Source organism: Urocitellus parryii, chromosome 10, assembly GCF_045843805.1.
Source record: "Urocitellus parryii isolate mUroPar1 chromosome 10, mUroPar1.hap1, whole genome shotgun sequence".
Classification (NCBI taxonomy): Eukaryota; Metazoa; Chordata; class Mammalia; order Rodentia; family Sciuridae; genus Urocitellus; species Urocitellus parryii.
Genome location: NC_135540.1, coordinates 7,496,358 through 7,523,349, shown reverse-complemented (window position 1 = coordinate 7,523,349; position 26,992 = coordinate 7,496,358). Strand labels below are relative to the sequence as shown.

General features: G+C 38.0%; 1 protein-coding gene across 5 annotated transcripts; it reads right to left on the bottom strand.

Annotated features, from left to right (window-relative positions):
* Nucleotides 1–6,369: 6,369 nt before the first annotated feature.
* On the bottom strand, nt 6,370–26,338 carry C10H4orf33 (chromosome 10 C4orf33 homolog). 5 transcript variants are annotated; one of them, XM_077803379.1, is made up of 7 exons: nt 26,258–26,338; nt 21,529–21,709; nt 16,902–16,962; nt 14,021–14,072; nt 13,712–13,911; nt 10,440–10,594; nt 6,388–6,472 (listed from the first exon to the last, which is right to left on the bottom strand). In XM_077803379.1, exons 2-6 carry the CDS (start codon nt 21,707–21,709, stop codon nt 10,474–10,476), a joined length of 615 nt encoding a protein of 204 aa, XP_077659505.1. In that variant the 5' UTR covers nt 26,258–26,338; the 3' UTR covers nt 6,388–6,472; nt 10,440–10,473. The 5 variants fall into 5 exon arrangements, with proteins under 5 accessions (XP_026246706.2, XP_077659505.1, XP_077659506.1 ...); XM_026390920.2 differs by lacking the exon at nt 6,388–6,472 and adding an exon at nt 8,484–8,570; XM_026390921.2 differs by lacking the exon at nt 10,440–10,594 and having other exon boundaries at nt 6,370–6,472.
* Nucleotides 26,339–26,992: the final 654 nt, after the last annotated feature.

Sequence of the window (26,992 nt, the reverse complement as noted above, 5' to 3'; positions counted from 1 at the left end):
CACTAGTTACCCAAGAGATACTATAGCAAACAGAGCACTTAAAACATTTTTTACAAACATTCTAAATGAATGCATGTTTAATTTTTATGATTAAATTCAAAATAAGGACAAAAGTCTTCAAATAACAGACATATGCAAACATATAATACATTGATATTTTGTTATATTTACTTGTTATAACCCACTTTATAGGCTCTGTAATCTATTCACTAATGTTTGTAATGTGTAGTTTTAAAATATCACTAATATAAATCCCTTTACTTCATTAGTTTTGAAAGATATTCCTTTCAAGAGAAGAAAAAGTTTCATTGTCTTCATGCAAAAAGTAGAATATTTTTCTTTACTATAACAAAATACCCAAAGCTGTATAAATTTATAAAGAAAAAAGACTTATGTAGCTTTGTTTTGGAGGCTGAAGGTTCATGACCAGATGGCCCCTTGGTTCAGCCTCTGGTAAGGGCCCAAGGGTGGATGCCGACACAGTGGCAGCACATGGGAGTGAGAGCACCTACCACAAGGTAGGAAGCAGAGAACAATTCAGGGGGCAGGTTCAGGCTTTTATAACAACTCGTTCTTCCACGAGCTCTCCCAGAAGAACAGCATTCCCTTCTTAGGGCAGGCCTCCCAAAGACCTAAAGATGTCCCTGCTAGGCCCCACAGGTGACATTTTTGGTTGCTCAAGTTTCCAAGTCATCTGATGCTTATCTTTTGATCTTTGAAAAAAACAAGTAAAAGCATTTAGTATGGATGAAGCCTGGATTCCCTCCTCTCCAACACAGGACCACACCAGGATTCCTGTCCTAGCAGGGCAAATCCTAAGAAAGCCACATTCAGATCAGACACCAAAGTACATCTGACGTGGGCATCGCTTCCGCGGGCATCATTTCCACGTACATGTGGCTGCAACAGAGACCCTCCAGGAGGTCTGGAACAAACGTGTCTGCCTCAGCCCATGTGTTATAACAAGGGTGCCTTGAATACTCACTCACCCCGTGTCCCATGAGCAAGTGAAGGGATCCTGAACCTCTGTCTTCTCCCGTGTAGTTTTCTGTTTAGAGAACTGGGGTTGGGGTGGGGAAGGCTTCCTGGTCCAGTGGTGTTATCTTGTAGAAGAGTCATTATGATTCAGAGAAGCCATAGTCCAGGGTTCCAGTAGTCCAGGGCCTCCTCTTGAGAATCAAAGGCTCTGGATTCAAATCTGCTCCTCCTTAGTTGTGCGATTTTAGGCAAGACACAATCTCTATAGGTCTTAGTTTCTTAAACTAAAAGTAAGCATTCCAAGGCTATCTGACTCTCTTTGAGGTAGCAGTCAAAATTAAATGTAAGGTTATTAACATAAATAGCATGTATAATATGTATAAATAATATTAAAATATTTAAGTATTTAATATTTTCATGAGGCAACTTGCACAAGTTTAGGTAGTTAGAAGAAAACTCAGAACTTTCCGGGAATGCAGGGTTGGTGTTTCTGCAGTATATACCAAAGCATACTATCAGTAATATTCTTTTTTTTTAGAATTTTTTTCAAATCTCATTCAAAAACATACATTCATATCTAGCCAACCGTTACTTCTTGGAGTGCTCAACTGATTTATAGCTTGGTTTTCTATCTCATCAAAGCTTTCTCTTCAGAGACCTACTCTGGTCATTTGATGCTTTGGGGCACTGTCACCAACATGGCTTCCCAGTGCACCACTGGGTGAGAAGTACTCCTTAACAGACCTCCTAGGGACCGGGCACCAGAGGAGATTAGCCTGCGCTAAATCTTCCACCTCCTATAGCTCCTCCCAAGAAGACATAGTAAAAGTGAACAGAAGTAAAATTCTCTTAAGAGCCAAGGATATAACCATATATTACTTTATTATTATTCAAACAAATAGTTAAGTGAAACGTCATTTCACAATATTTCCTTTCTCCATTTTATGTATTAGATTTATGTATTAGATTGGATCTCATTACATAGAGAATTTTCATTACTGGATGTTTATCACAAGATCATAAAATAAAATTTGTACAGACACTCTTCATGTTTTTTATTTTTTTTTTGATACCAGGGATTAAACTCAGGGGAGCTTACCACCAAGCCACTTCCACATTCCCAGCCCTTGTTTATATTTCATTAGAGACAGAGTCTCACTGAATTGTTTGGGGCCTCGCTAAGTTGATGAGGCTGGGTTTGAACTTGCCATCCTCCTGCCTCAGGCTCCCGAGTCGCTGGGATTACAAGCATGCACCACTGTGCCTGGCTTCCTCACTTCTCATAGATTCATGACTTCTGGTTTCCTATATGCCTCATGCATCTCTTATCCTAGCCTGGGGGAACTCCTTTTACTATTCCTTATATGATAAATGATAGTTGGTGAAAATAAATGGTTTTGATACTCGATTTTATAAGTTCTGCTCTTTTCAAGTAGAATTAGGACAAGAAGTGATCAGAAAATGGGTAGAGCACAAAAAAGATGAGTTAACAAAATTATGTGTGTGTGTATATATATGTGTGTGTGTATATATATACATGTGTGCATGTATGTATAATTCATTATATATGAGACTGATCTTAATTAAAAGATTCATAAGGCAAACATTCCTATCAAATGCAAATGCTACCTCTTGGACTTGAAAGAAACTTAAGTTGGATTCTTTCAAGGTTGTTTTTTGGAAGCAAAAAAAAAATAATAACCCAATCTATGTGCAATTCATTAATTTTGAAATGTGATTCTAAGAGATATGAACTCGAACCTCAAAGAAATTAAATATGGCATCTAAGGTTGTACAATTAAAGCAAGTCACTGGTGCAGACAACTAAAGCTCCGTTCACTAGGCACTACTAGGGAAATGTATGGAACATACCTCAGAATGATTTGCCCAAAGGGTAGAAGAGGGGGGTATTTATTCACTGATCCCTGTTCCTGTTGCCCAAGAATATTAATTCCTCAAACTCCCAGGTTTAACTTGTCAAATAGATTATAATATTTTTGCAGGTGTTCCATGTGGCAGGGGGTGTCAGAAAAACACTGAGAGAGAAAGCAAGAGATACTTGGTAAAACAGAGGGAATGTGAAATTGCTGGACTTAAAAATGGCCTGATGGACATGAGGTGGAACACAGGAGGTGTATCTAGTATAATCCACTCTGTGCAGCATTCAGAGCCACATAGGTTCCATACTGAGTCCAGTCTCACAATCTTCAAGGTGGTGGCTAGCCTGCATTCAAGACTCAATGCAATGAATGTAGTGGAAGTAGCTCTTAGGGTTATCACTGATACTTACCATCTCTCTTTCCTACCACAAGTTCTACTGCAAGCTCTTCAGTGGGTCCCAGTTTTTGGAGAGTTTGTAAAACCTAGACCGTCATGGTCAGGGTCAGAGTCATTGGTTGCTTTACCTTGTCTGGCTTTGGTCGCTATAGTTGTCTATTTAATGTTATGACTTGACCCTAAGGCACAGATATGCCCTAATAAAGCCCCTACGAAGAGCACTTTCTATCCTGCCAACATTAATAGCTATAACTCTAGTTCTTCATGCTAGACAGCATCAGCAATCTCCCCCAATATCATGGCTCTATTTGCCTACCCAGTTGTTGACACAAAGAGTCACTGTGACTAGGCGGTTTTCATAGTTTCTGATCCAGTGGAACATTTCCTGGGTCCTGTAGTGGGCTACTTCCCACCCGACTTTCAATCCAGAAGAACCAATGGCTGTGTCACTGTGAGTGAGGTAGAGGAGTACCAATTTCCTGGTTCCCGGATATTTGGCTCAGTGGCCCACTTTACAGGGAACTTCCCTAAGTGTGTACTTAGTGTTTAATAAGCCCTTTCATCACTCTATTAGGTTAGCTGTTTCCAGGTGACACAAATATAGTAAGATGTGTGGATCTTCTTATACATCTATTTTCTTACCTGCCATCAAAGGCCAATTGGTCTGAGGTGAAGCTATAATAGGATCCCACACCAGTAGATCAGTAGTCTCTAAGCTTTGAATTGGTGGTGTTGGCAAAGGCATTGTAGGCATGGAAAGAAAATCCAAGTGTGGTGTAGGTGTTGACACAGAGCAGATGAATTGATGTCTTCCTCAAATAAGAGCCTGGTAAAATCAATGTGCAGCCAAGTGCCTCGCAAGTGTCCTCAAGGGTCAGTATCATATCAATGTCTCAGTATTCGTCTATCACGAATTTGAGCATCTAGCACTAACTAGCACAGCAATCAGGAATATATACTATTGGGCCTGTTCACAGATTCTAGCCCAGTCACCAGAGTTATTTTGTTCATGGATAACTGTGCAAACTTATGGTGGCCAAGGACAGTGGTAAGTCACTTTGTCTACCTGGTTGAGGGCCTCCTCTATAGTGGATTTTCTTCAGTGGGAATTAATGGAAGACATTACATGAATACCTGTGATTTCTGCTCATTGCCTTAAGTTCATCCACAGGTCTCTTTTCCAGACTTCCTTGCCTCCCAACTTCAGATTTTGCCCATAACTAACCAGTCAAACCATCCGTCAGGAATTCTTAAATATTTGTCCTTAAGGATAATTCTCTAGAGTATAAGTGAAGGATTAAGTAGGCTCCCAGATCTGCTAACAAAGGCTTTTCCATAATTCAGGGAATTCAAATTGAGGAAATGAAGAGAGTTGAAGCCATATTTGAAGAGAAGAGCATTATTTATGCAAAACCTGCCTCAGGTTACTTTTGTGGTGCTTCTAGGCACATCTTAGTATAACTTGATAATTCACAACAATATATGACCTATCATAGGGCCCTCACCATCAAGTTTGAGGGTAATCACCTCCAAAAAATAATAACAACAATAATAAAAAGAGGTAATGGAGCTTCTCTGCTACTGCAGAGAGCACACAAGTGTCTGGGATTCAAGATACGTTATAACAGGCTCATTCACACAAACATCCCATCCCAGGTCTCAGGCTTATAAAGCCCCCACTTCAACACAGGAAACCTGCCAAGGTTAAGCAATCATAGCTACTTTTACCATTAAACCTGGAGAGCAGTGTCCCATAGCCTGCCCTGCAGCTACTAGAAACAAGGGTTCCTTTAAATGCTGCCATGCTGCTCTCACAGTGGGCCTGCAGCTTGTCATTGGCTCCTTTTTTTCAAGGCTTCTAAAGCCTTTTTCAGAAATCAGGCAACTCCCCAGTCCTTACTCTTCCTACTGCCTCTATGCCAAGTGCTACCTGTCACAGATGCTCATGTTTCACCGCAATGGGCACCTCGCCTGCACCTCGAGCCAGTCTTCTACCCAACGGGAGTCTCAGTAACTGTCATGTGACCCCACCAGGCTCATTACCACCAGAAATGGAGTCCTTCCCACCAAGTACACTGGGTAATACCATCCCAGATTCCCACCCTGATGGGCTGCTTTCGAGAATCAGTTTAGGTATCAATCAACTTAGCCTGGATTCTCAATAAAACAAACCAGGGACAATGGCTTGCACAGATGTTGATTTTGGCTAAGTAATTCCAAACAGGAGGGAGGCTGGGAAGAGAAAATGGGAAATGATAAAATGAGGGAAAGACAATGCAAGGTGTGCTATTAGATGTGGGAAGGGACCTCAGTGTTGTCAATCAGAGGAAGGGAAAAGAGAAGAATGTGTCCGGTCTCATCCTTGGTCAGGAGTTGTCCTGTGGTGCAAGCTCTTTTGTATGCCATGAGTAGCTCAGATGTGAGAACAGCCAAGTGGACTCCAGCAGGAGGTCCATGTAGTAGAGAGGCCCTGGGGGCAGGAAGCAGGGGATGCACTGGGCAGCCCAGGCAACTGCTGGTCAGTTCACAGTGTACAATTGTTTTCTGGAGGAAAAAGGCTGAGAAGATGGGAAGAGCATCAGAAGAGCTTTCCAATGCGTGGCAGGTAAGTGCTGTAGTGCAACGTGTAAAATACTGTGGGAACTTGGATGGGAAAGAAGGGACAATCCTTGGGCTTCAAGGTGTGAGTCAAAGTCCTCGGGCTTACTGCAACTGCTCCACCTAGACACTGCTACTTTTCCTTTTTGAATATCAGATTAAGTTTATTCATTATCCTCTGTTCCCACAAAGCCTAACATTCAAAGGAGGAGGAGGAGGAGGAGGAGGAGGAGGAGGAGGAGGAGGAGGGGGAGGAGGAGGAGGAGGAGGAGGAGGAAGAGGAGGAGGAGGAGGAGGAGGAGGAGGAGAGAAAGACGAGAAGGGGCAGAAGAGGAGGAGGAATGATTAAATGGTTTTCTGTGGCAAAAATATTACAATGTTAAAAAAAAAAAGTAGTTTGAAACTAAAAATAAAAAGGCATATTTCTCTCTGGACTGTGACTTATACTTTATTGGAGTTGGGGAAAAGCACAAGAAAGCACCTGAATAAATACACACTGTGTAATCTATTCAGGTGGTGACAAGAGAGACTGCTTCTGCTGCCGAGAACAATTCAGAACAGTGCAAGGAAATGCGTTTGTGCATATTTTAAACAAAGGAATGATTATTCTTTCATGGTCCTGAAATTGTAAAACAAATTTGAAACAGCTATTACTAACACCCATTTTCAAATATCGAGTTTCTATAGTACATTATTTGTTTCTGACTAATGGAAAACTTTCCAAAATTCTGTGGTTGAATGTAGTGTTCCTTACAAAAGAAAATATTTGTATTTTTTTGCTTGCTTGGTATTGGAAAAAGAAAAATATTTCTTATCCAGATGTTTTAAAAACATCTTAGATAAAAGAAATAGGTGAATAGGTTTAGAAAGCTCACAAACCATAATATTCAAATTCAATGCTTTGTATGGGTATGACTATCTGTATTTGTGCTTTATTTTTCCAAATATATAAGTAGTTATGCTTAATATCTGAAGCTATGATTCAAAGTGATGGATTAAAAAATCAGGATACTCTGTCTAATTTTTTCATTTCAATAGCTTTATATTCATTATAAAATGATTTCCAGTGATTTATAAATTAATCAACTGACATTATTTTAAATAGACCTTTTCTATCCGAAACTGGCAGACAGTTACTATATCAAACACCTTAGTTGCTATTATCGATTTTAAAATCATTTTCTGAATTCATCCAAGATGCTTAACACTGCCACCAGGATAGGTGGTCACAAAGACACTTAAAGATTCCTTTTGGAAAAGTCAGCATTTATGTCACACCAGTTCTCTTTGCAGATAGAGAACATATTTAATAAATGAAAAGAAGGAATTGCTGAACCATATTTCACTAGCACCAGTAACTGTTCAATGGATTATTATAAACTCAAATAAACTTAACATTAACTATTTAATTTCCAGCTTATTTTATTTTATTAAGGCATATTTTAAATAAACATCACAAATTTAAATATACATCTAAGAAATGCTGTCAAATTTATGCAGCATATGTTGACAAAATTATGTAAAACACCACAATCATACCAGATCATTCCCTTGTACTCCTCTTCCAGGCAAACTGAATCCCCTGCCCTCACCCACAGGAATTACCATTCTAATATCAATAACCATATGCTAGTTTTACCTATAATTGATCTTAACAATAAAAATTATATAGTATGTTATTCTGGGTTATTTTGTTCTATAAAACTTTTGAGCTTCATTTAGGTTGTTACATGTATCAGGACTTCTTTATTTATTTTATTTATTTTTATTTGTTCTGATTAGTTATACATGACAGTAGAATGCACTTTGATAAATCATACAGAGATGGAGTATAATTTCTCATGCTTCTGACTGTACATGATGTAGAATCCCACCAGTCATATGTTTATATATTTACATAGAGTAATAACATCTAATTCATTTTACTGTTCTTCCTATCCCCACATCCACTCCCCTCCCTTCACTTCCCTCTGCCTAGTTCAAAGTACCTCTATTCTTCATCCACACCTATTGTAAATTAGCATCTGCATATCAGAGAAAACATTTGACCTTTGGTTTTTTGGAATTGGCTTATTTTGCTTAGCATGATATCCTCCAGCTCCACCCATTTACCTGCAAAGACCTCTACAATGAAAACCTATATAGAACACTAAAGAAAGAAATTAAATAAGACCTGAGAAGATGGAAATACCTACCATGCCCCTGGATAGGCAGAATTAATATTGTCAAAATGGCCATACTACCAAAAGCATTATACAGATTCAATGCAATTCCTATTAAAATCCTAATGACATTCTTCATAGAATCAGAAAAAAGCAATCATGAAATTCATTTTCAAAAATAAGGGACCCAGAATAGCCAAAGTAATCCTTAGCAAGAAGAGTGAAGCAGGAGCAATCACAACAATAGACCTTAAACTATACTACAGAGCTATAGTAACAAAAACGGCATGATATTGCCAAAAAACTGACACAGAGGCCAATGGTACAAAACATTTACTGGAGAAAAGATAGCCTATTCAACAAGTGGTGCTGCTGGAAAAATTGGAAAGCCACTCATGACAGAATGAAATTAAACCCCTATCTTTCACCCTGCAGAAAACTCAAAGTGGATCAAAGACTTAGGCACTAGAACAGAGATCCTGTGTCTTACAGAAGAAAAAGCAGGCCCAATTCTTCACCATGTCAGCTTGGGATCTGACTTCCTTCACAAGATTCCTAAAGTGCAAGAAGTAAAACCAAGATTCAATAAATGGAATGGCCTCAAACTAAAAAGCTGCTTCTCAGCAAAGGAAACAATTGAAATATGAAGAGAAAGCCTACAGAATGGGAGGAAATCTTTGCCACATGCACCTCAGACAGGGCAGTAATCTCCAGGATATATAATGAACTAAAAAAATGTAACAGTAAAAAAAAAAAACACCCAATAACCCAATCAATAAATGGGCTAAGGAACTGAACAAATACTTCAAAGAAAAAGAAATACAATTGATCAACAAGTACATGAAAAAATGTTCAATATCTTTAGCAATTAGAGAAATGCAAATTAAAACTACTCCACGATTTCATCTCACCCTAGTCAGAATGGCAATTATCAAGAACACAATAGTAAATGTTGGCAAGGATATGGGGAAAAAGGTACACTCATACACTGCCTGTAGGAATGCAAACTGGTACAACCATTATGGAATCTCCATACAACCAGTATGAAGATTCCTCAGAAAACTTGGAATGGAGCCACCATTTGACCCAGCTATCCCACTCCTGTATATAAATACCTAAAGGACTTTTAAAATCAGCAAACTACAGTGATGCAGCCACATCAATGTTTATAGCAGCTCAACTCACAATAACTAAACTATGGAATCAACCTAGGTGCCCTTCAACAGATGAATGGATAAAAAAAAATTCTTTTTTATTTTTAATGACTCATTGACAGCTTGGTCCCCAACTGTGACACCATTGGGAGGTGACAGAACTTTTAGGAGGTGGAGCCTAGTGGAAGGAAGTTAGATCATTGTGGACATGCCCTTAAAGAGGATACTGGGACCCTGGCTCCTTCTTTTCTCTTTGCTTCCTGGACGCCACGGGCAAACATGCTTCTTGTCTCAGTTTTGTAAAAAAAGTAGTCTCTAAGCAGAGTATACTCTATTTCTGTTGGTAAAGAAGAGGAGACAGTACACTGTTGGGTAGGTAACCAGGGGTCTGTCTCCACGAGTAACAAAGCTTCAGTTTTTGGAAAGCTGCTGGTCTTTGAGTTAAGAATGCTGAGAAGGACTAAGTTTGGTGAAGACGCTCACGGATAACTTACTAGAAGCCTTTGAACTGTGAAACATTACAACACAAAATTTTAAGATTCTGTAATAGAATTATTTGCCACTTTGAAAATAAAATAAAGACATTTTAACATCTTGATTAATGGTACTAAAATGTCAATATGAATCTGTTAATTCTGTAAGTAATTTTTATAATTATGATGTAACTCTATCTTATCCTTAAAAGATTTAAAATAAAACCTTTATATGCAAAAAAGTCACTTATTTGTAAATGAAAGTAGAGTCCACTGCCTGAATATAAGACTACTTCATTTCTTTCTGAACAGTCATAAACAGTCTCAAGTCAGAAAAAAACAGCTGTTTACATAACTCGTGTATCTTAGTGACATCTTAACAGATGTAGACTTCTTGTTCAACTGAACCAGGACAATGTTTTCTACTAACTTCAAGAATGGATAGTAGATTCATAGAAAAAAAATACTCTATATTACTTGGAGCTTAAAAATTTGCAGTTAAGATTTCTTAGTGTTAGGCTGGCTAAAATATAAAGAAATGGGGAGATAAATAATGATTTTGATTGACAGAATAGGGATTTTGGGGTGACAGTGATATAGGGCAGAAGGTAGAATGACTGGACTGAATGACTCTGAGAAACATTTTAACTAAAGATAAAATCATCTATAAACTCTCTATTTTGTTAATCATACACAATCTTCCACAGAGATACTACATTTATGGTGACCACTAAGAAAATATTTTTTTGTTGAAAAGCGTCCATGGTGTCTGAAAGAGACTGTACTTATTGATTTACCTTAAAAGGTATAGAGGAACAATGACTGATATAATTATTGATTGTACGCCTGTACGTCAGGTTTCTCTATTAGCCACAGGTCTGATTCTGGTTGTCTCCATTCTTTTCCAAACAGTGTGTTAAAAGTAAAAGGCTTGAAATATTCTAGACGATGGCTAAAAGCAAAGAAAAGGTGGGAGTTGAAATGAATTATGCATTTGTGAAAAAGTAGTCCTGCTATTTATTTTGTCACATCTGTGATAGGACAACGTTCTATTTTAAGAAATACCCAAGGTAATATATGTTCTATATGTACAATTTTCTCATTCTAGCTATCAAACATTCAGCTCTCAATACATTCACCTATTTTTCAAAGCACTCTCCTTTCAATTTTACAAATATCTCCCTCAGAGTTAAAGGGAAAAATAAAAATCAGCCCTCAAAATCTAACTCATTTCATCTAGCTTTAAACGAATCATAAAATACTCTTGTATATGTTCTGAAATGCAAACTTTGATATAATTTATATCAGTCATATAGGCAATAAAAAGTTTCAACTCCATGTTGAAGGACAGACTTAATTCCCTTCTTTGCCGAAGCTAATGAGGCCGATGTGTGAGAGTGCTCATCTTTCTCTTTTCTTTCCAGAAGAACCAAACATAGGGAGGTATTTGCTGGTGAAGAGCCAGAGTGAAGTGCCATCTTGGTATGTAGGCCCAGAGTCAGCTACACCTGGATGTCCATCCCTTTATGCCCACCTGGCCAGGATGGACCAGTTTTAGAATAAAATTAATGATCCCAGAGTAAGAAGTTAAAGAAACAATAGTGAAGGATGAGAGAAAAAGAGAAAGAAACTAGGTAGGAATGATCAGGACTGGAAAAAAAGCAAAGGTAAGTCGCAAAAGCGAGCCAGGTAGAATAATCTATAAAAGATGAAGGCAATCCTAGAGCTTAAACATGGATGTGCACCTGAGGCACTTCCGGATCCGGGGGCCTAAACATGGACTCTGAGGAACTTCCGGATCCGGGGGCCTAAACATGGACACCCGAGGAACTTCCGGTCCTAGAGCCTAAACATGGACGTGCACCTGAGGAACTTCCGGTCCTAGAGCCTAAACATGGCTGTGCACCTTTGGAACTTCCATATCCGGGGGCCTAAACATGGACGTGCACCTGAGGAACTTCCAGATGCTACGGCCTAAATGTGGAGGACTGAGGAACTTCCAGTCCTAGAGCCTAAACATGGAGGTGCACATGAGGCACTTCCGGATCTGGGGGCCTAAACATGGATGTCTGTGGCACTTCCAGATCCAGGGGCCTAAACATGGATGTGTGCCTGAGGCACTTCTGGATCCGGGTGCCTAAACATGGACCCCCGAGGAACTTCGGGTCCTAGAGCCTAAACATGGATGTGCACATGAGGCACTTCCGGATCTGGGGGCCTAAACATGGATGTGCGCCTGAGGCACTTCCGGTCCGGGTGCCTAAACATGGACGCCCGAGGAACTTCGGGTCCTAGAGCCTAAACATGGATGTGCGCCTGAGGCACTTCCGGATCCGGTGGGCCTAAACATGGACACCTGAGGAACTTCCGGATTCGAGGGCCTAAACATGGACGTGTCTCTGGAACTTCTGGGGCCTTGTGCCTATAAAGGGCAGGGCGTGACTCTCAGAAGGGACATGGTCCATGAAGAGAAGCAGAGCATGGGGCCTGTTGGGCGGCAGACTGAGCTGTTGTACCCTGAACTTGATGACGGTGGCCTCACTTCCTGGTCTTCCCTTGGGTGTCACTTCCTCCCCTTCCAGGGGGTGCCGGGGAGGAAGTGAGACCAGGCGCAGGGGCTAGGCCCTGAGGAGGGACACCGTCTTTCTCCTTGCTTAGCCAGGCGCCCGGCCTGGCTGGGGACAGGGACGACTTGTGACACTGGCTGCCTCCTGCAGCCCTGCCCCAGGACCTCAGGGACCATAGGCGGAGACAGTTGTTGATTCTCCCCTGGCTGCTGACCCTCAGTCCTGGGGTCTGCCCAGGGAGAGCTCTGTCTCCCAGAGGGTCAGGGGGCCCCTGTGATCTGCTGCTCCTTATCCACCATCATCCTGGGCGAGCACAGGTCAGGACACCAGACGCTACTGAAAGTGACATCTCCTTGATGGGTGGCTGGATACTTTGCCTCTGTCCCCAGGCCTCGGACACCGGATGATTCCCCACTCCCCAGAGACTGAAAATAACCCCACACTGCCCAAGACTTATTTTTAAGCTTTGGATTCTGAAATTTTCCTGCTGCCACCTTCTTTGTGAAGCCAGTTTTTCAACAGAGACAATATTCGGGGGGGGGGGGGAGGGGGGCGGACAACAACATTGAGTGAATCAAACCAAGCTGACACATCTGGTCCTCCAAGAGAAATTTGGATTGGAGGTAGAACAGCCATTCTCAACTGGTGAAACAGTGAAGTTCCCTTGTCCTTATTTTGTGTAAGAAAAATAAATAATCTGATGTTACCTCAACAAATTATTTTTGATGAGTGCTTGGCTCATAGGAAAACTGATTCTGTTTTATGGAATGAAGTGTTACCTGATTTTAAAATTAAAAATGAAGCCAATTAGGATTGTTAAACTGAAGAAAAAAAAAGATGAAGACAAGGTAGAGTGAATCAGGAGCATGCCAGCAGGAAGGTGATGAATAGGGAGAGGAAGGACAGTGTTGTACATCCCAAGGGCATATCAGTCTACCCTGGTATCATGCTCACTGGGATGTCTCTGATCAGCTCTTCCCCGCAGACTCTCTTGACCACACTGTGCACACTCAGAGGCAACAGAGAGAAGAAATCAGTTTGCCCCAAGGACAGTATCTGGCCATCCTCCCCAAAGTGGGTAGTCCTTGCAGCCATCCAGGATGAACTACAGAGATAACTGAAGTACAGATTCTTTTGCAGAAGCAAAAGGATTCACTAGTCCTTTGTTCACACGAGGAACCCTAATTCCTCTGGTCCTGTAGCTCTAAAAGGGCTCATAAATGAATTTGAAGCCATATTTCTATAGTAGTTGATGCAACACTTGCTAAACAAAATTCTTCTCATAGTGCTAGAGAAAACTAAGGGCTGCACTAACAGCAGAGAGACTATCAGCCCAAAGGCAACCTGTAATGCACCTACTGAGACCATCACGGAATTCATGACCCACTAGGAGCTGGTACACATCATCTTTGTTGACCAAAAAGTGTCACTAATGCTCCACCAAGAATTAATTCTCCAAAATCTCTATAGTTGTAACATGTCTACATTGATGGTCTACTTACAAGTCAGGTTTCTGTCCTTGCTGCAGTTCATGCTGAGGTACGGGATAAAGGGCTTCGTAACTTCTTTTTTCCTTTGATCCATGAATTGCAAATGCGTTAAATTTTGTCACATTTGGTGGAAAATAGCTCCAAGGAAGATAAGCTCTGCCTTCCCATTTTGTCTCACCTCTGGACACTTTGAAAGATAAAGTAAGTTCTTGCTATGGAAATAACATGTGATACACAAAAGTTAAATTCAGACTTGTACCTTAAACACACACATATTGCTTGCACACTTAAAGATAATGTTTCATAATTTTATTAACTTACTTTCCACACATTTCTTCTTCCAGAGAGTAGTAGCACTAAATGCTGTCCATGGCTGTCAAAATTAAGGTTCCTCATAAGTGTTTGAAAGAAACAAATTTTATTTTTTAATTCTTTTAATGAAAAAGTTTTATTGGTAATGATATCCAAGATGAGGGGACCAAACACAGAATATGCAGAAAAAGAAAGCCTTTACATCACATGAAATGAATATTCTTTCCCTAATCATCTTTCATTTCTGGAATATGTGTGCTTATAAATAAATTTGCAAATAAATAAAAGAAGCAATACAAATATTAGATCATTACAGGGAGAGCCAGTATGTTCAGCTACTTAGAAATGACATCTTTGAGTTTCCATTTCCAGACAATTTCTGTCAAATGCAGACAGTTTCACGTTCTAAGATAGCTTTTTATACACTTTAATAAGAAATAATATAAAATATTTCATTTGGTTTGATGATACAAAGTATGAAAAAGGATATCGCATTTTGTGGGGTTTATAATAAGGTAAGTTTCAAAAACTGAAGTGCCCTAAGGGGAACTGGGACCAATTTCCAAGTCTGAATGTAACAACTTTACTAAAGGTTATTTCTGCAAAAAAACGACTTTGATGCTCATTAGGAAGATAGAAAATGCAATCACAGACCGACCAAAACTAGCCAACCCACTAAAGATTTTAATCCGTCTCATTTTTCTCATACAACTACACTTGACCTATGTGCCCTGTGCTTCTTCCAGCATCTACCTGTAGTTCAGACAGCAACGTCACTTTAAAAAACCCCATATATCCTCAAAAGGAATTTCTGATGAGAATGCATAATGGAGATTAGCAGGTCAATAAGAATCCAGAGATTTCACACATTTACATGGAGCAAATTTATTGTTTCTGGAAGACTATCGAACATTTCCACACGATTGTCTTTTGTGATACTGTGAGGGAAGAGCTTCTTCAGTTAAGTTCTCCCCCCTCCCCTCTTTTTGGTATTAAGGATTAAACTCAGGGGCACTTTACCACTGAGCCACTTCCCTAGCCCTTTTTATTGTTTGAGTCAGCTCCTCACTAAGTTGCTTAGGGCCTTGCTAATTTGCTGAGGCTGGCGTTGAACTCAGGATCCTCCTGCCTCAGTCTCTGGAGTCACTGGGATTACAGTTGGACAACACAATGCCTGGCTTCAGGTAAGTATTCTACCAGAATACTTAAATTTTAAATATAAGTATTTAAAATTCTCTGATTATTTTTATTGTTTTTATGTAGCCTAAGGAATATCCTATGAGGAGTAAAATTTCTTACAAATTAAAACAATGATACTCTTCATGTTATTCTCTTAGAAGTTAATGAACCATTATAGGAATTGGTTGCCTGAGGAAAAACTATGACACTTGATTAGCTTTCCTGTTCTATATAAAACCAAACTATTCTGAGGATTTTAATTTTTAAAATTTATTAATTTTATAGGCAATGTCCACTGTGTTGTTTCTTTTTTTTTTTTTAGAGAGAGAGAGAGAATTTTTCAATATTTATTTTTTTAGTTTTCGGCAGACACAACATCTTTGTTTGTATGTGGTGCTAAGGATCGAACCCGGGCCGCACGCATGCCAGGCGAGCACGCTACCGCTTGAGCCACATCCCCAGCCCTGTGTTGTTTCTTAACAACAACAAAAGAATCTGATTAGACTACAGTGTTATGTCATCACTTTACCAAAATAAACCAATATTATCATGTAATAAAATTAAAATTAAGGATTGAACTTGAGAGTTCTGGCAGCTCCAATTTCTTTACTTTATAGACAAATGATAAGTGCCTTAGCTTTTCTGTGTACAGAGTGAGAACAATCACACAGTAGTTGAAATTACCTTACCTTCCATGACAGTTTACAAGAATTCAACATATTTTCCAATAAAGATTTTGTCGTGTTAATAAAGAGATGACACACAGAGACATATAATTGTACTTCTTTTTAAAAAAAATTTCCACACTAGCGTTAGTAAAAAATCAAGAGGAGGGAAAATTTTAAAAGATATCTAAAACCTCATTTAGAAGAATTGTTTACAGCTCTCTGAATAGTCCACTAAGGAATAAAAACTACTGGATATTGATACTGGGAGGCGTCTAAATGGCATTTGAAATTAATAATAGCAATATGTAGGGCTATTTTGTTCATTAAATACTTTACTAATTAAAATCTGCTATAATTTAGATGGCAAGTGAACATACTTTACTTTTTCACATCTATAAGAATAAAAAAAATACAGTTTGTCAACAAGGTAGAGAAGTTTCCCAGGGAAATAAACTTCAACAAAGACACTCCAACATTAATATTTTCTGTGAGTCTAGGAAAATCTATGTCACTGAATAAAAACTTGTCATAGTACATACTAGAAAAAAGAATGATGAATAAAGAATGGAATACATAAATATACAGTTATACAATATATGAAATTAAAATTTAATATATTTATTTTAAAGTCCCCTAAAAGAAACATTTTTGTGAGTTACATTCATTATATCTACATGCCTCCCTTTATTTAGAGTGTTTGATATATAATAAAACAAATGTATAGAGTAAACTATGAGGGAATGAGTTTTTGTTTTATAATTTTTTATTTTGCAAAAAAAATTTCTTTAAATTGATCACAAAAATTAACAATATTAGTGAATTAAAAGTTACATTGATATAATATATTCAAACACTTTGAAATATGTGTTTTAAATATATATTCTGAATATAAGCTTTGTATTTGACAATAAAAGAAATGCAAGTTAGCATTGTCTCTAATAGCTGGAATCAGTGAGCTCTACTATAACCATATGATTTATAATTTTAAAATAATGTGTTCAAATTATGTAGTAATGATTAAGAAAAAAATATTTTATACTTACGGACAAAGTTCAACTTCTAAATACTGTTCAGTTACATCATTCAAGAAAAATACTTCCACGACTTTTGAAAACAGAGATAAGACATATTGAAGAAATTAATTTTGCTTCAACAATACTTTTGTATACCTTTAGAAAAAAATTAATTACATTTAAAAAAATTATTATACTATCCTCAATAAGAAGAGGGGTTAAATAGACATTGCCTGCAAGAAGAAATACATAGGAAATAAGTCATCATCAATTCTTTTCCATATCATATTGCCATAAATTAAAAAGATTTATTAAACCTACTGTTGGTGAGGTCACAGAGAAGTCAACATTGTCACATAGACTTAGTTGCAGTTATCTCTTTTTAGGAATTTATCCTAAGGAAATAATCAGACAACTAGCAAAAGATGTTAAGTACAGCTTTATGCATCAAAGTATTACTTGAAAAATAAAAATGATGAAAATTGTTATCTCCTCTTACATAGGATTAGCTCCTATTTTTCTAAATAAATCTCTTATCATACAGAAGAACTGATAAATAAATCATGAAATTTATGTATGCCATGCAATGGAATACAATGGAACCATTACAATCAAAGATATAGTTAAATATTTGTTGGCATGTGTTATAGGTTAGACATTAGGTACCCCTTAAAAGCTCAAGTGTGAGATGATACAAGAGGTTCAGAGGAAAAATGATTGAGTTATTAGAGTCTTAATCCAAGAAATAGATTAATTTCCTGGTGGGATTAATTTAGTGATGACTATAGGTAGGTATGTGTGGCTGGAGGAGGTGTGTCCCTGGGGGCTTGCCTTTGGGGTATATATTTTGTATCTAGTTAGGGGAGTCTCTCAGATTTCTGATGGTCATGTGAGCTGCTTCCCTCTATCACACTCTTCCTCCAAGATGTCCTCCTTCCCTTCAAGCCCCAAGGAATGGAGCCAGATTCTAAGGACTGAGACCTCTAAAACCATGATCCTTCAAATAAATTTTTCCTCCTCTACAATTGTCCTGGTCAGGTCTTTTAGACCCAGCAGTGAAAAAGCAGACTAAAACAGTATGGGAAGCTATCCATGATATTTGACAGGTAAGCTGCAGAGCATCTGTCAAATGTACATGCAGTTAAAATGTGCACAAGTGCCTATGGCTAGAGGTCTGCAAAATGTGCACAAAAATGTAAAGACTCTTTATCTGTGATTGTGGAATATGGGTCAGTGATTTTTTAAAAATTATTATTATAATCTTCTGGAGTTTCCTAGGTATGTGGTTTTTTTTTGGGGGGGGGGTGAGATACCGGGATTGAACTCAGGGGCACTCAACCATGGAGCCACATCCCCAGCCCTATTTTTTTGTATTTTATTTATAGACAGGGTCTCACTGAGTTGCTTAGCCCCTCACTTTTGCTGAGGCTGGCTTTGACTTGCTCAGCCTCCCAAGCCACTGGGATCACAGGCATATGTCACCGCGCCTGGCATATTTTTAAAAATTATTTACTTATGAAAATACTACATATTTCCTGTAAATAATTAAGATAATACAAACACATATGAAGTAAAAAGCCAAAGTGTTTTTTACCCCTTTGGTCTTAAACCTACCAGGATTTTTTAGTCTTTCTACAAACTATTTTACCTTTTTAGATTTTTAAAAAATAAAAATAAAATCATATTTGCCTAGAACTTGTTTTCATAAAAATCTTTCCAGCATATGAATATATTCTTTTAATGACCACATTATTTTTCTACAGAATGTTATAATTAATTCATCTAATCCTTTATCAGTAGACATTTAAATTGTTTCTAATGGTTCATGTTATTTTTACAATACAATAGCTAAGATACAGTTCCATTAAGAATTCTGAGAATTGGATTATCCCTCTCTAAATCTTTTACTTAACCAAATTAAAATGTCTACTGTGAGGACTGGGGATATAGTTCAGTGGTATGGTGATTGCCTTACCACGCTACAAGCCCTGCCCTGGGTTCAATAGCCAGCACTTAAAAAAAAAAAAAAAAAAAAAAAAGAAGAAAGAAAGAAAAGAAAAGAAATGTTTACTATAGTGGTTACTTTTATTTATCAACTAATCCACAGTACCCAGGTATTAGGTCACACATTATTCCAGATGTTCCTTGATAGTATTCTGTAAGATTAGCATTAAGATCATCAGACTTTTAATAAAACAGATCATCCTTACAGTGTGGGTAGGCCTCATTCAACCAGCTGAAAGTCTTAATAGAAGAAAAAGACCAACTGCTGAAAGAATTCTGCCATCAGAGAGCCTTCAAATTTGAACTGCAAAATCACCTCTTCCCCGGGTTGCTAAGCCCCTGCCCTGCAGATATTGGACTTGCCAATGTCTACACCTGTGTAAGACAATTCCTTAAAGCAAACCGTTGCCTTCCCCTTGCCAACAGACGCTTTCTTATTTCTACTATCCATCATCACCTTTCAAACACTTTTGTGGCTTCTCTGTACTAAACACAATATCAGATTCTACAAGTACCTTGATTAGCTCACAATCTAGTCTGACACTGAGTTGGAAAATTTTTAAAAATTTAAAAATAGAGGGGCATATATGTTGTTATAGGAAAATAGACTATTAGCTGAGGTGGGGAGGATTGATTTAGCAAAGAATTCCTAGAGATGGTGCTAGCTAAACTCCATCTTGTAAACTGAGTTGGAAATGGGTGAAGAATGGTAAAAACAGCATTCTGGGGGACAGGGCCATAGACTCAAAGGCACACAACTAGGAAAAATTGGGATTTAAAGAACAACAATTCAGTCTTACTTGGCAAAATGTAGTAAAAACTGGTAATGCTACAGAAAGAATAAGGGCTGGGTCAAGGAAAACCTTGCACAGAGATCATATTAAGAAGGGTAAAATTTATCTTGAGAGGATAGGGAGCACAAAAAGGTTTTAACTGATGGATGAGTTTAAATTTTCATTTTAGACAGATCACTCTGCTTCTGAGTAAAGGGAAAAAGGACTAGAAAGCTATACCCTAATCAAAGATAGAAGATGAGAAAGGCCTAATCCACAGCAAGGATGATAGGGATGAAAAGGAAGCACTGAATTAGAGAAACTGATAGGCCTTAGTGAATAAATCCAAGTATGGATATGAGAGAGAGGAATATATTGGAAAGATCTTACAATTTTCATATTTGATGATTTGAGTTATTGTTAGTTTCATTGATTGAGATCGGGCAATTAGGGAAATAAATAGGTTTATGAGAAAAGTAGATGAGCTAAGATTAGGATCTGTTGAGTTTGGTGCCTATAAGTATCTAAAGAGAAGTCATATTGGTGTGTTTACTATGAGAAAGCTAGTATACAAATTTTATATCAATAAAAAAAGGTAAATGCTTAAAATATGACACACTAACACTGACAAAGGCATGCTACACAAAAGGTGAAAGAAAGATGTTAGCATTAACTAGAAGATTCATTAAAACATCTCTGAAGAAATGGAATCTAAATTACACCTGGAACTACGTGCATTAGAGGCAGAGAGTGCAGAATGAGACCATATGTGGGTGAGAATATGTTTGGGCGATAAGACCATTAACCTTAAAGAAGTTAAGAGATTTTGGTTGAACATGGAGGCCCAATTCATGAGTGTACAGAAAGCTTACAGGAATGGTTTGGAATTTATCCTAGAAATATTTATAATGGCTTATGATCTGCAGAATGGCATCATTAAGCATTTCAGAAAGATTAATCCAGTAACTTGATTAGGAAGATATTATGGTTTAGATATAAGGTGTCCCCTTGTGTGTTAGATAATACAAGAGTTTTCAGAGGTGAAGTGACTGGGTTATTATAGCCTTAATCAGTGGATTAATCCACTTTATGGATTAACTGGGTGGTAACTGTAGGCAGGTGTGGCTGGAAGAGATGGGTCACTGGGGGCATGCCTTTTCCATTTATATTTTTCCCTGATGAGCAGAGCTCTCTCTGCTTCCTAACTGTCATGTCCTGAGCTGTTTTCCTCCTCCACACCATTCCACCATGATGTTCAGGCCCAGAGCAATGGAGCTGGCTGTCTATGAACTGATACCTTGAAACTGGGAACCAAATCAACTTTTCCTTCTCTATAATGTTCCTATCAGGTCTTTTAGTCACAGTGCCAAAAAAGCTGACTAAAACCAATGAAGCACAGGATATCACAGAATAAACCTAAAATCATGTATTTTTGTGACATGTTTTTTAGCCTTAATTTGATATGTGAGATTACTTGCCAGTATGAAATAAAAATTAAATTTCATGTTGGGGTTGACATTGTTTCTACAATAAGTAAAACATCCCAAAACTTCCATAAAGGTTTATAAAGCTTCAATGATAATTTGAAGATAAAGGCAAAATAGCAATTTCTCAACTCCTCTCAGAATAGGAAATATGGCAGCAATCTAAAAATATGGATTTGTAATTGCCATTTTTCACTGTTCTAGTTATATAGCTGAAGTCACATAGGTAATAGAGAAAGAGTCAGAATGAGAGATGCGTAGGAAATAGCAGACACTGCACAGTCAGCCACTCAGAGCACTGCACTCCCTTGCTAGCAACAAGATAAAATAATAGTTCTGTGAGAGGCTATTATAAAGAGATTTATGTTTGTAATAAAATACAGTACTTCCACTTACCTTCGTAATCCCACAGTCCATTGAAAGGCTTTCCTGGTTCTCCAAGTGGGGCTGGAGGATCGTTGAAAAATGGGGCACTGACTTCCACCATCACCCCTCCCTCACCTGGATTCAGCCTGACAAATGCCGGCTCATGCTTCACTGGAAAAGCATCCCAAGAATGTTCGATTTTAAAATCCATCTAGAGACCGTGAAGGAAGAAACATATTAAAATAAACTCTTTCACGAAATACAAAAGCTTCCTTTAGTTAGAAATTAAATGAAAATTTCATTACCAAATAATAGGAGGGCAACTTAGTACAAGAACAGGGTCCTGGGAGTCCAAAGGCCATCAGTGTTTTGGCAAGTCATGAAACCCAAGTTCTATTCTAAAACAGCTTGTAGGGAGGGTCCTAAAAGCTTTGAGACTTGTTTGATCTAGATCATGGTCTAGTTTCCTCATGAAGAATGTGATAAAATCATTTTCAAAAGTTCTAATTCAGTCCATGGCAGAACTTGTTAATATACTTAACAATAAACACTATGAATTTATATTTTCTCCTGTGTCTTTTTTCACTGTAAAGTACATAGAATTCTGAGTTACTATATCCTCTGGAAATCAAGATCATTATAAAAAATTCAACTTGATAAAAATCATTATAAATCAGTAGAAGCTGTACTATTCTTGTGGCTAAAAACTTTTTCTTTGAGGTCAGGGAAGACTCCAACAATTTGAAGATTAGTAGAGCTGAATTTTGTCTTCTTTTTTTCCAGTATAGATATACATATTTTTATGCCTTTTCAATTTCTGACACTTCAATTACTAAATAACCTCTTGTTTGGTTAATCACTTCACTACAACTGAAAAATGGGAACTGTCATTTAAACTTTGAAATAGACTGAAACAAACAGACTTTGCATTTTTAATTATTTTTGCAAGTTTCCAATGGAAGGACATAGTATTAGATCAGAACATTTGCTGAACATCATGAGTCCATCACTTTGTAAACATTATGCCATTTAATGTCACTACAAACTTGAAGAGGAGCTATTATTATCCTCATTACAAATGAAGAAACAGACTACTCCAAGATCACATAACTAGCATGATTAGCAACCGGACCAATGTCAGCCATGTTTTCCCAAAGACACTGCAGGAAAAAAACTTTATTTTAGAAGTGGTGGATTCTCCAAGTTATTACTGGTTTCTATATCTTACCCAGAAGATAATCCTGATTTAGTATCTGATGATATTTCCAAACTGTAACTTCCCTTATCTGCAATCTCTTAACGAATCCCCTTGATTCATGTTATTTTTATATCAAGGAATGAAGTTATTAAATGTGAATGAATTTAATTCAATCAATACATGTTCTACTATGTGCCAAGCAGTGGGAGGCCATATAGCTAAGCTCTGTGTCACAAGGATCCAAGATCTCTGTAATCCTTTCTCTAAAGTATGCAGTTCTGCTAACTTTCATCTCTAACAAATTTTAATAAGCTCTAAAATTAATAGTTCTTTTATTACAATTCATAAAAAACTGATAGCACTTCAGAAGAAATGTTCAGTAATTCATATTCTTCACTACTGAAATAGGCTCAAAGAGCACTAAGACTATAAACTGACTCTGATTTATATGGAATGTAGTCTTGGAATAAAATAGCTCAAAGATAAATTTATCTTCTTTAGTTGAACCATCAGGGACAATTCTACAAAAATAAATGTATAACTCCCCATCCAAATTTTGGTTGGAATAAGTATCCTCTTGAGGCCATAGGAAGAAAAAGAAATACAACTAATCAAGATGTTAAAGTGTGGATTAACTTTGATTCTGGCACCAAGAATGGTGACAGAGTATGCTCTTTTCCTAATTTGGAGCATGACCATCCTGACAATTCTGACAAACTATAATATAGCTCATAACTGGGAAGTTCTTATATACTCACTCATTCTTCATACAACCACCATATCCCCCAAAGTGCTGCATGTATTAAAGGGATTCCCTATCCAAATCCCAATACTCAGGCAATTATCTGTATGTCAAAATGGAATAAAACCCAGTTCACTTATATGCTCCTAAAAGTGGCCTGTCACTTCCATGTACACAGAGTGAGCAAACATACTTTGTAGGTTTCAAATTACTTTAAAACCTAATCTTAATCTTGAAGATAAGAACCAAAAAAAAGCAGAGATTTTCTTTCTGTGAATGAGGAAGTGACAGCTCCAAACCTTTCTACTGGGCTGTTGTTTTGTTTTGTGTTTCCCTTTTCCCCTAAGGTTTCTTTGTGCATTTTTTTTTTTTTGAAAACTATTGCAAGAAATAGTGACTAGATTTTCAACAGTACAGAGTAATGCCATGGCTGATTGTTAAGTCCAAGGGCATAAGATAAGTTTGACTTTAATGGTAAAAAATAACTTATTTTTAGGATGACAAATTAATTTTTTAAACTTTATTATTGCTTAAGAACACTCATGTCAATCTAGGTATGACTGACAACTCCCTCAATTCCTGAGTCTTACTTAACTCCTCCTTTCAGTTTCTCTGCCCACATGCTCATTGATTCAAAAGGATTTGATAGCCACTGTCCTTCACCCCTGGCCTCGAATTCCCCTTGGGTCATTCCCTACTGGATTCTCCTTACGTCATTTGCTATTAGGGGTACACTGCTCCATTTTGAATCAGAGAATTGGCCACATCTAGGTACCTGTCAGTAAAAGGAGCTAACTGTTTATCCATTACGTGAATATTGTTTTGGGTTCTGCATCTGGAATTCTATGACTGACAGGCTACGTCCAGGAGAAACCTGTTGTTAGTGGCACCTCATCCCTTTAACACTACACATCAGTACAAGAGCTAAAAGGATGATTTCTCATACCCAGGAATTCCCTTTCCTTAGTCCACTAAGCTCTTATCAAGCACTCATTTTGTTTGGATACATGCCAGGTGCTGGGGAAATATGTGGAAGAACTCTATGGGGAGTTTGGGATGATTCTCAGAGCAATCAGCCAGGTCACCACTTCCACTATCAACAGCTTCTCTCTGCAATCCAGTGAAATACAATAGGATCCCTTCATCAAACTAAGTCTTAGATGAATTGAAGATTTAAACATAAAATATCAACCTATATAAACACAAAAAAATTTAATCACTACTAATACAACAAAAAGAGTTTAAAAGAAGATTGTTTTAGTAGAGAAAGCCTTTTAAAATATATTCCCAAACCTAAACACTTGACTCCTTAAAAATAAAAGCAGCAGCCTCCCTCCCCCACCACCAAAAATGAACCTCTCATTAACAAAACCAAAAGAAATCTTGGAAAAAGTATATGTGTTTTATATTTCAAACAAATAGCTATTTTTTAACGCATAAAGAGCTTCTAGAAATAAATAAAACCAACAAAATCCCAACAGAAAAGTGGATTAAAGATATGAACAGCCATTTTACAGAAAGAAAACACAAAATATTCAGTGTCACTAACAATGAAAGAAATGCAAACCAAAACAGTAAATTTTCACTTAGATTGGCAAGGATCAGAAACTTTGATAATATGCTGTGTTAATGAATACAGAAAAAAAAAACCCCACATAACTGCAGTTGGAGTAAAATTGGTACAGCCTCTTGTGAAGAGCAAAAATCAATATCTATCAAAATAAAAATGCAAATATCCTTTGACTCAGCAGTTTTAGTTCTAAGAGTTGTAATACCTGGGCATAATCAAAATGACAACAGTGTAAGTATTTTGTGGTAACACTGTTTAGACTAACAAAATATTAGAAGCATCTTTATCTTTCTGTAGAGGACAGGCAAAGAAAGTATGCTATCATAAAATGAAATACTACATAGTTTTTAGAATCAATGAGGCAGTTCTATATGTCCATCTAAAGAATATTGTGAGGTGAAAAAAGCAGGTGTACAATTGTGCAGTTATTTAATAAAAAAGCAAGCTTATCTGCATATATGCTAGTGGTGGTTTTCAGGAAGGATATTAAGAAACCAGTGGTAGAGCTGATTGATTTTCTCGAAAGAATTATCTGCTGGAGACATGAAGGAAGGCTTACTTTCAACTTTATTTTTCTTGTTTAACCTGTTTGAATTTTATACTATAAGTATGCATTGATATTTTAAAATAAATAATTTTAAAATACTTATAAAGTCTAATTTAATGCCAAGTGTCTTAAACAGTATGATGACTGAACATTTCCGAAAAGCCAGAATTAATATTATCAAGGTGATTAAGGTCCTACTCTGTAATTTTAATTTCTTAAAATAGTGTTGTTAATTTGAACTTTTGTGCTTTTAACCTTCGTTCTTCATATTATTCATTCATCAAAAGAAGTAAAAAAGATACTCTTGTCTATTATTTTCATTGCTTTACACTTAATAAGGAAAGACCCTTGAAAGGAAAAGCAGGAAAAGAGAAGCAGACAAAACTCTGGGCCGTTAAGAACGCGGAAGAAAAAAAAAATATATATATATACATATATATATATATATATATATATATATATATATATTTCAGAAGGTTTAAAAGAAAGAAGTTAGGAGAAAGGTGCTTCCTTAATAAGCTATTTGCAAGGAGATTTCCAAATTCCTCTCTTGGCAGAGGTCCTCTGGTCATTCAACAACACTTATTTCTTTTCACTTTGCACCCTCCCGCCCCGCTCACTCTTATGAGAAACGGAGAAAGGAGGGAGGCAGCCTGGAAGGGGTGGACTACGCCAGCGGGAGGCGGCGGCGGAGTAAAGCACCTCGCAGGATTTCCCAGGGAGAAGACCGAGACCCGACGGGCGAGCGGGGAGCAGCAGAGCGGCGGCGGCTCGCGAGCGCCCGGACCGGAAGCCGTGCAGCGCCCGGGCCGGCGGGCTCCCGTCGCGCAGCGGCCCCGGGGGGCGTGGCCTTGTCCGCCCGCCGCGCGCACGTCCCGGGGCGGGGCTCGCAGGTCCAGCGCGGACGCCAGGCGATGCTAGGGAGGAAACGCATGCCCGGGCCGCGGAGGAGCGTGTGGCACTGTTCGTCATGCCGCCGAAGTTTGAGCGGTTTTCTAAGGAAGGAAGGTAATTCGGTGCATAAATACTATGCAACGATTCGAAAATCGGCCGTCAGCCGTCCAGGCAGGCGTTCACGGCCTGCAGCTAAAGGCCCTGACCCGTACGTCCAGCTGCTGGTTATGTTAGGCTTCTGCACACCTACTGCACCGTGGGAGACCTCGGAGTGGTGCACACTGAGCAATGGGAACTGTACCTCCTGGGCGCAAATCCCAGCCCAGACGCTTTTAAACTGTGTGATCAGCTTGGAACTTCGCTTAAACGTCAAGCTTTGTGTTCTTTTCCACTTTGTAGTCACATTTTTCATAATGGCCTGCATACAGTACTAGATGTCAGTTGATTGAATGAATTCATAAGAGTGAAATCTGTCACTGATTTTCAATCTATATGATTTTCAAGGGTTTTTTTTTTAATGAAGAAAAGTAATATAAAACCATG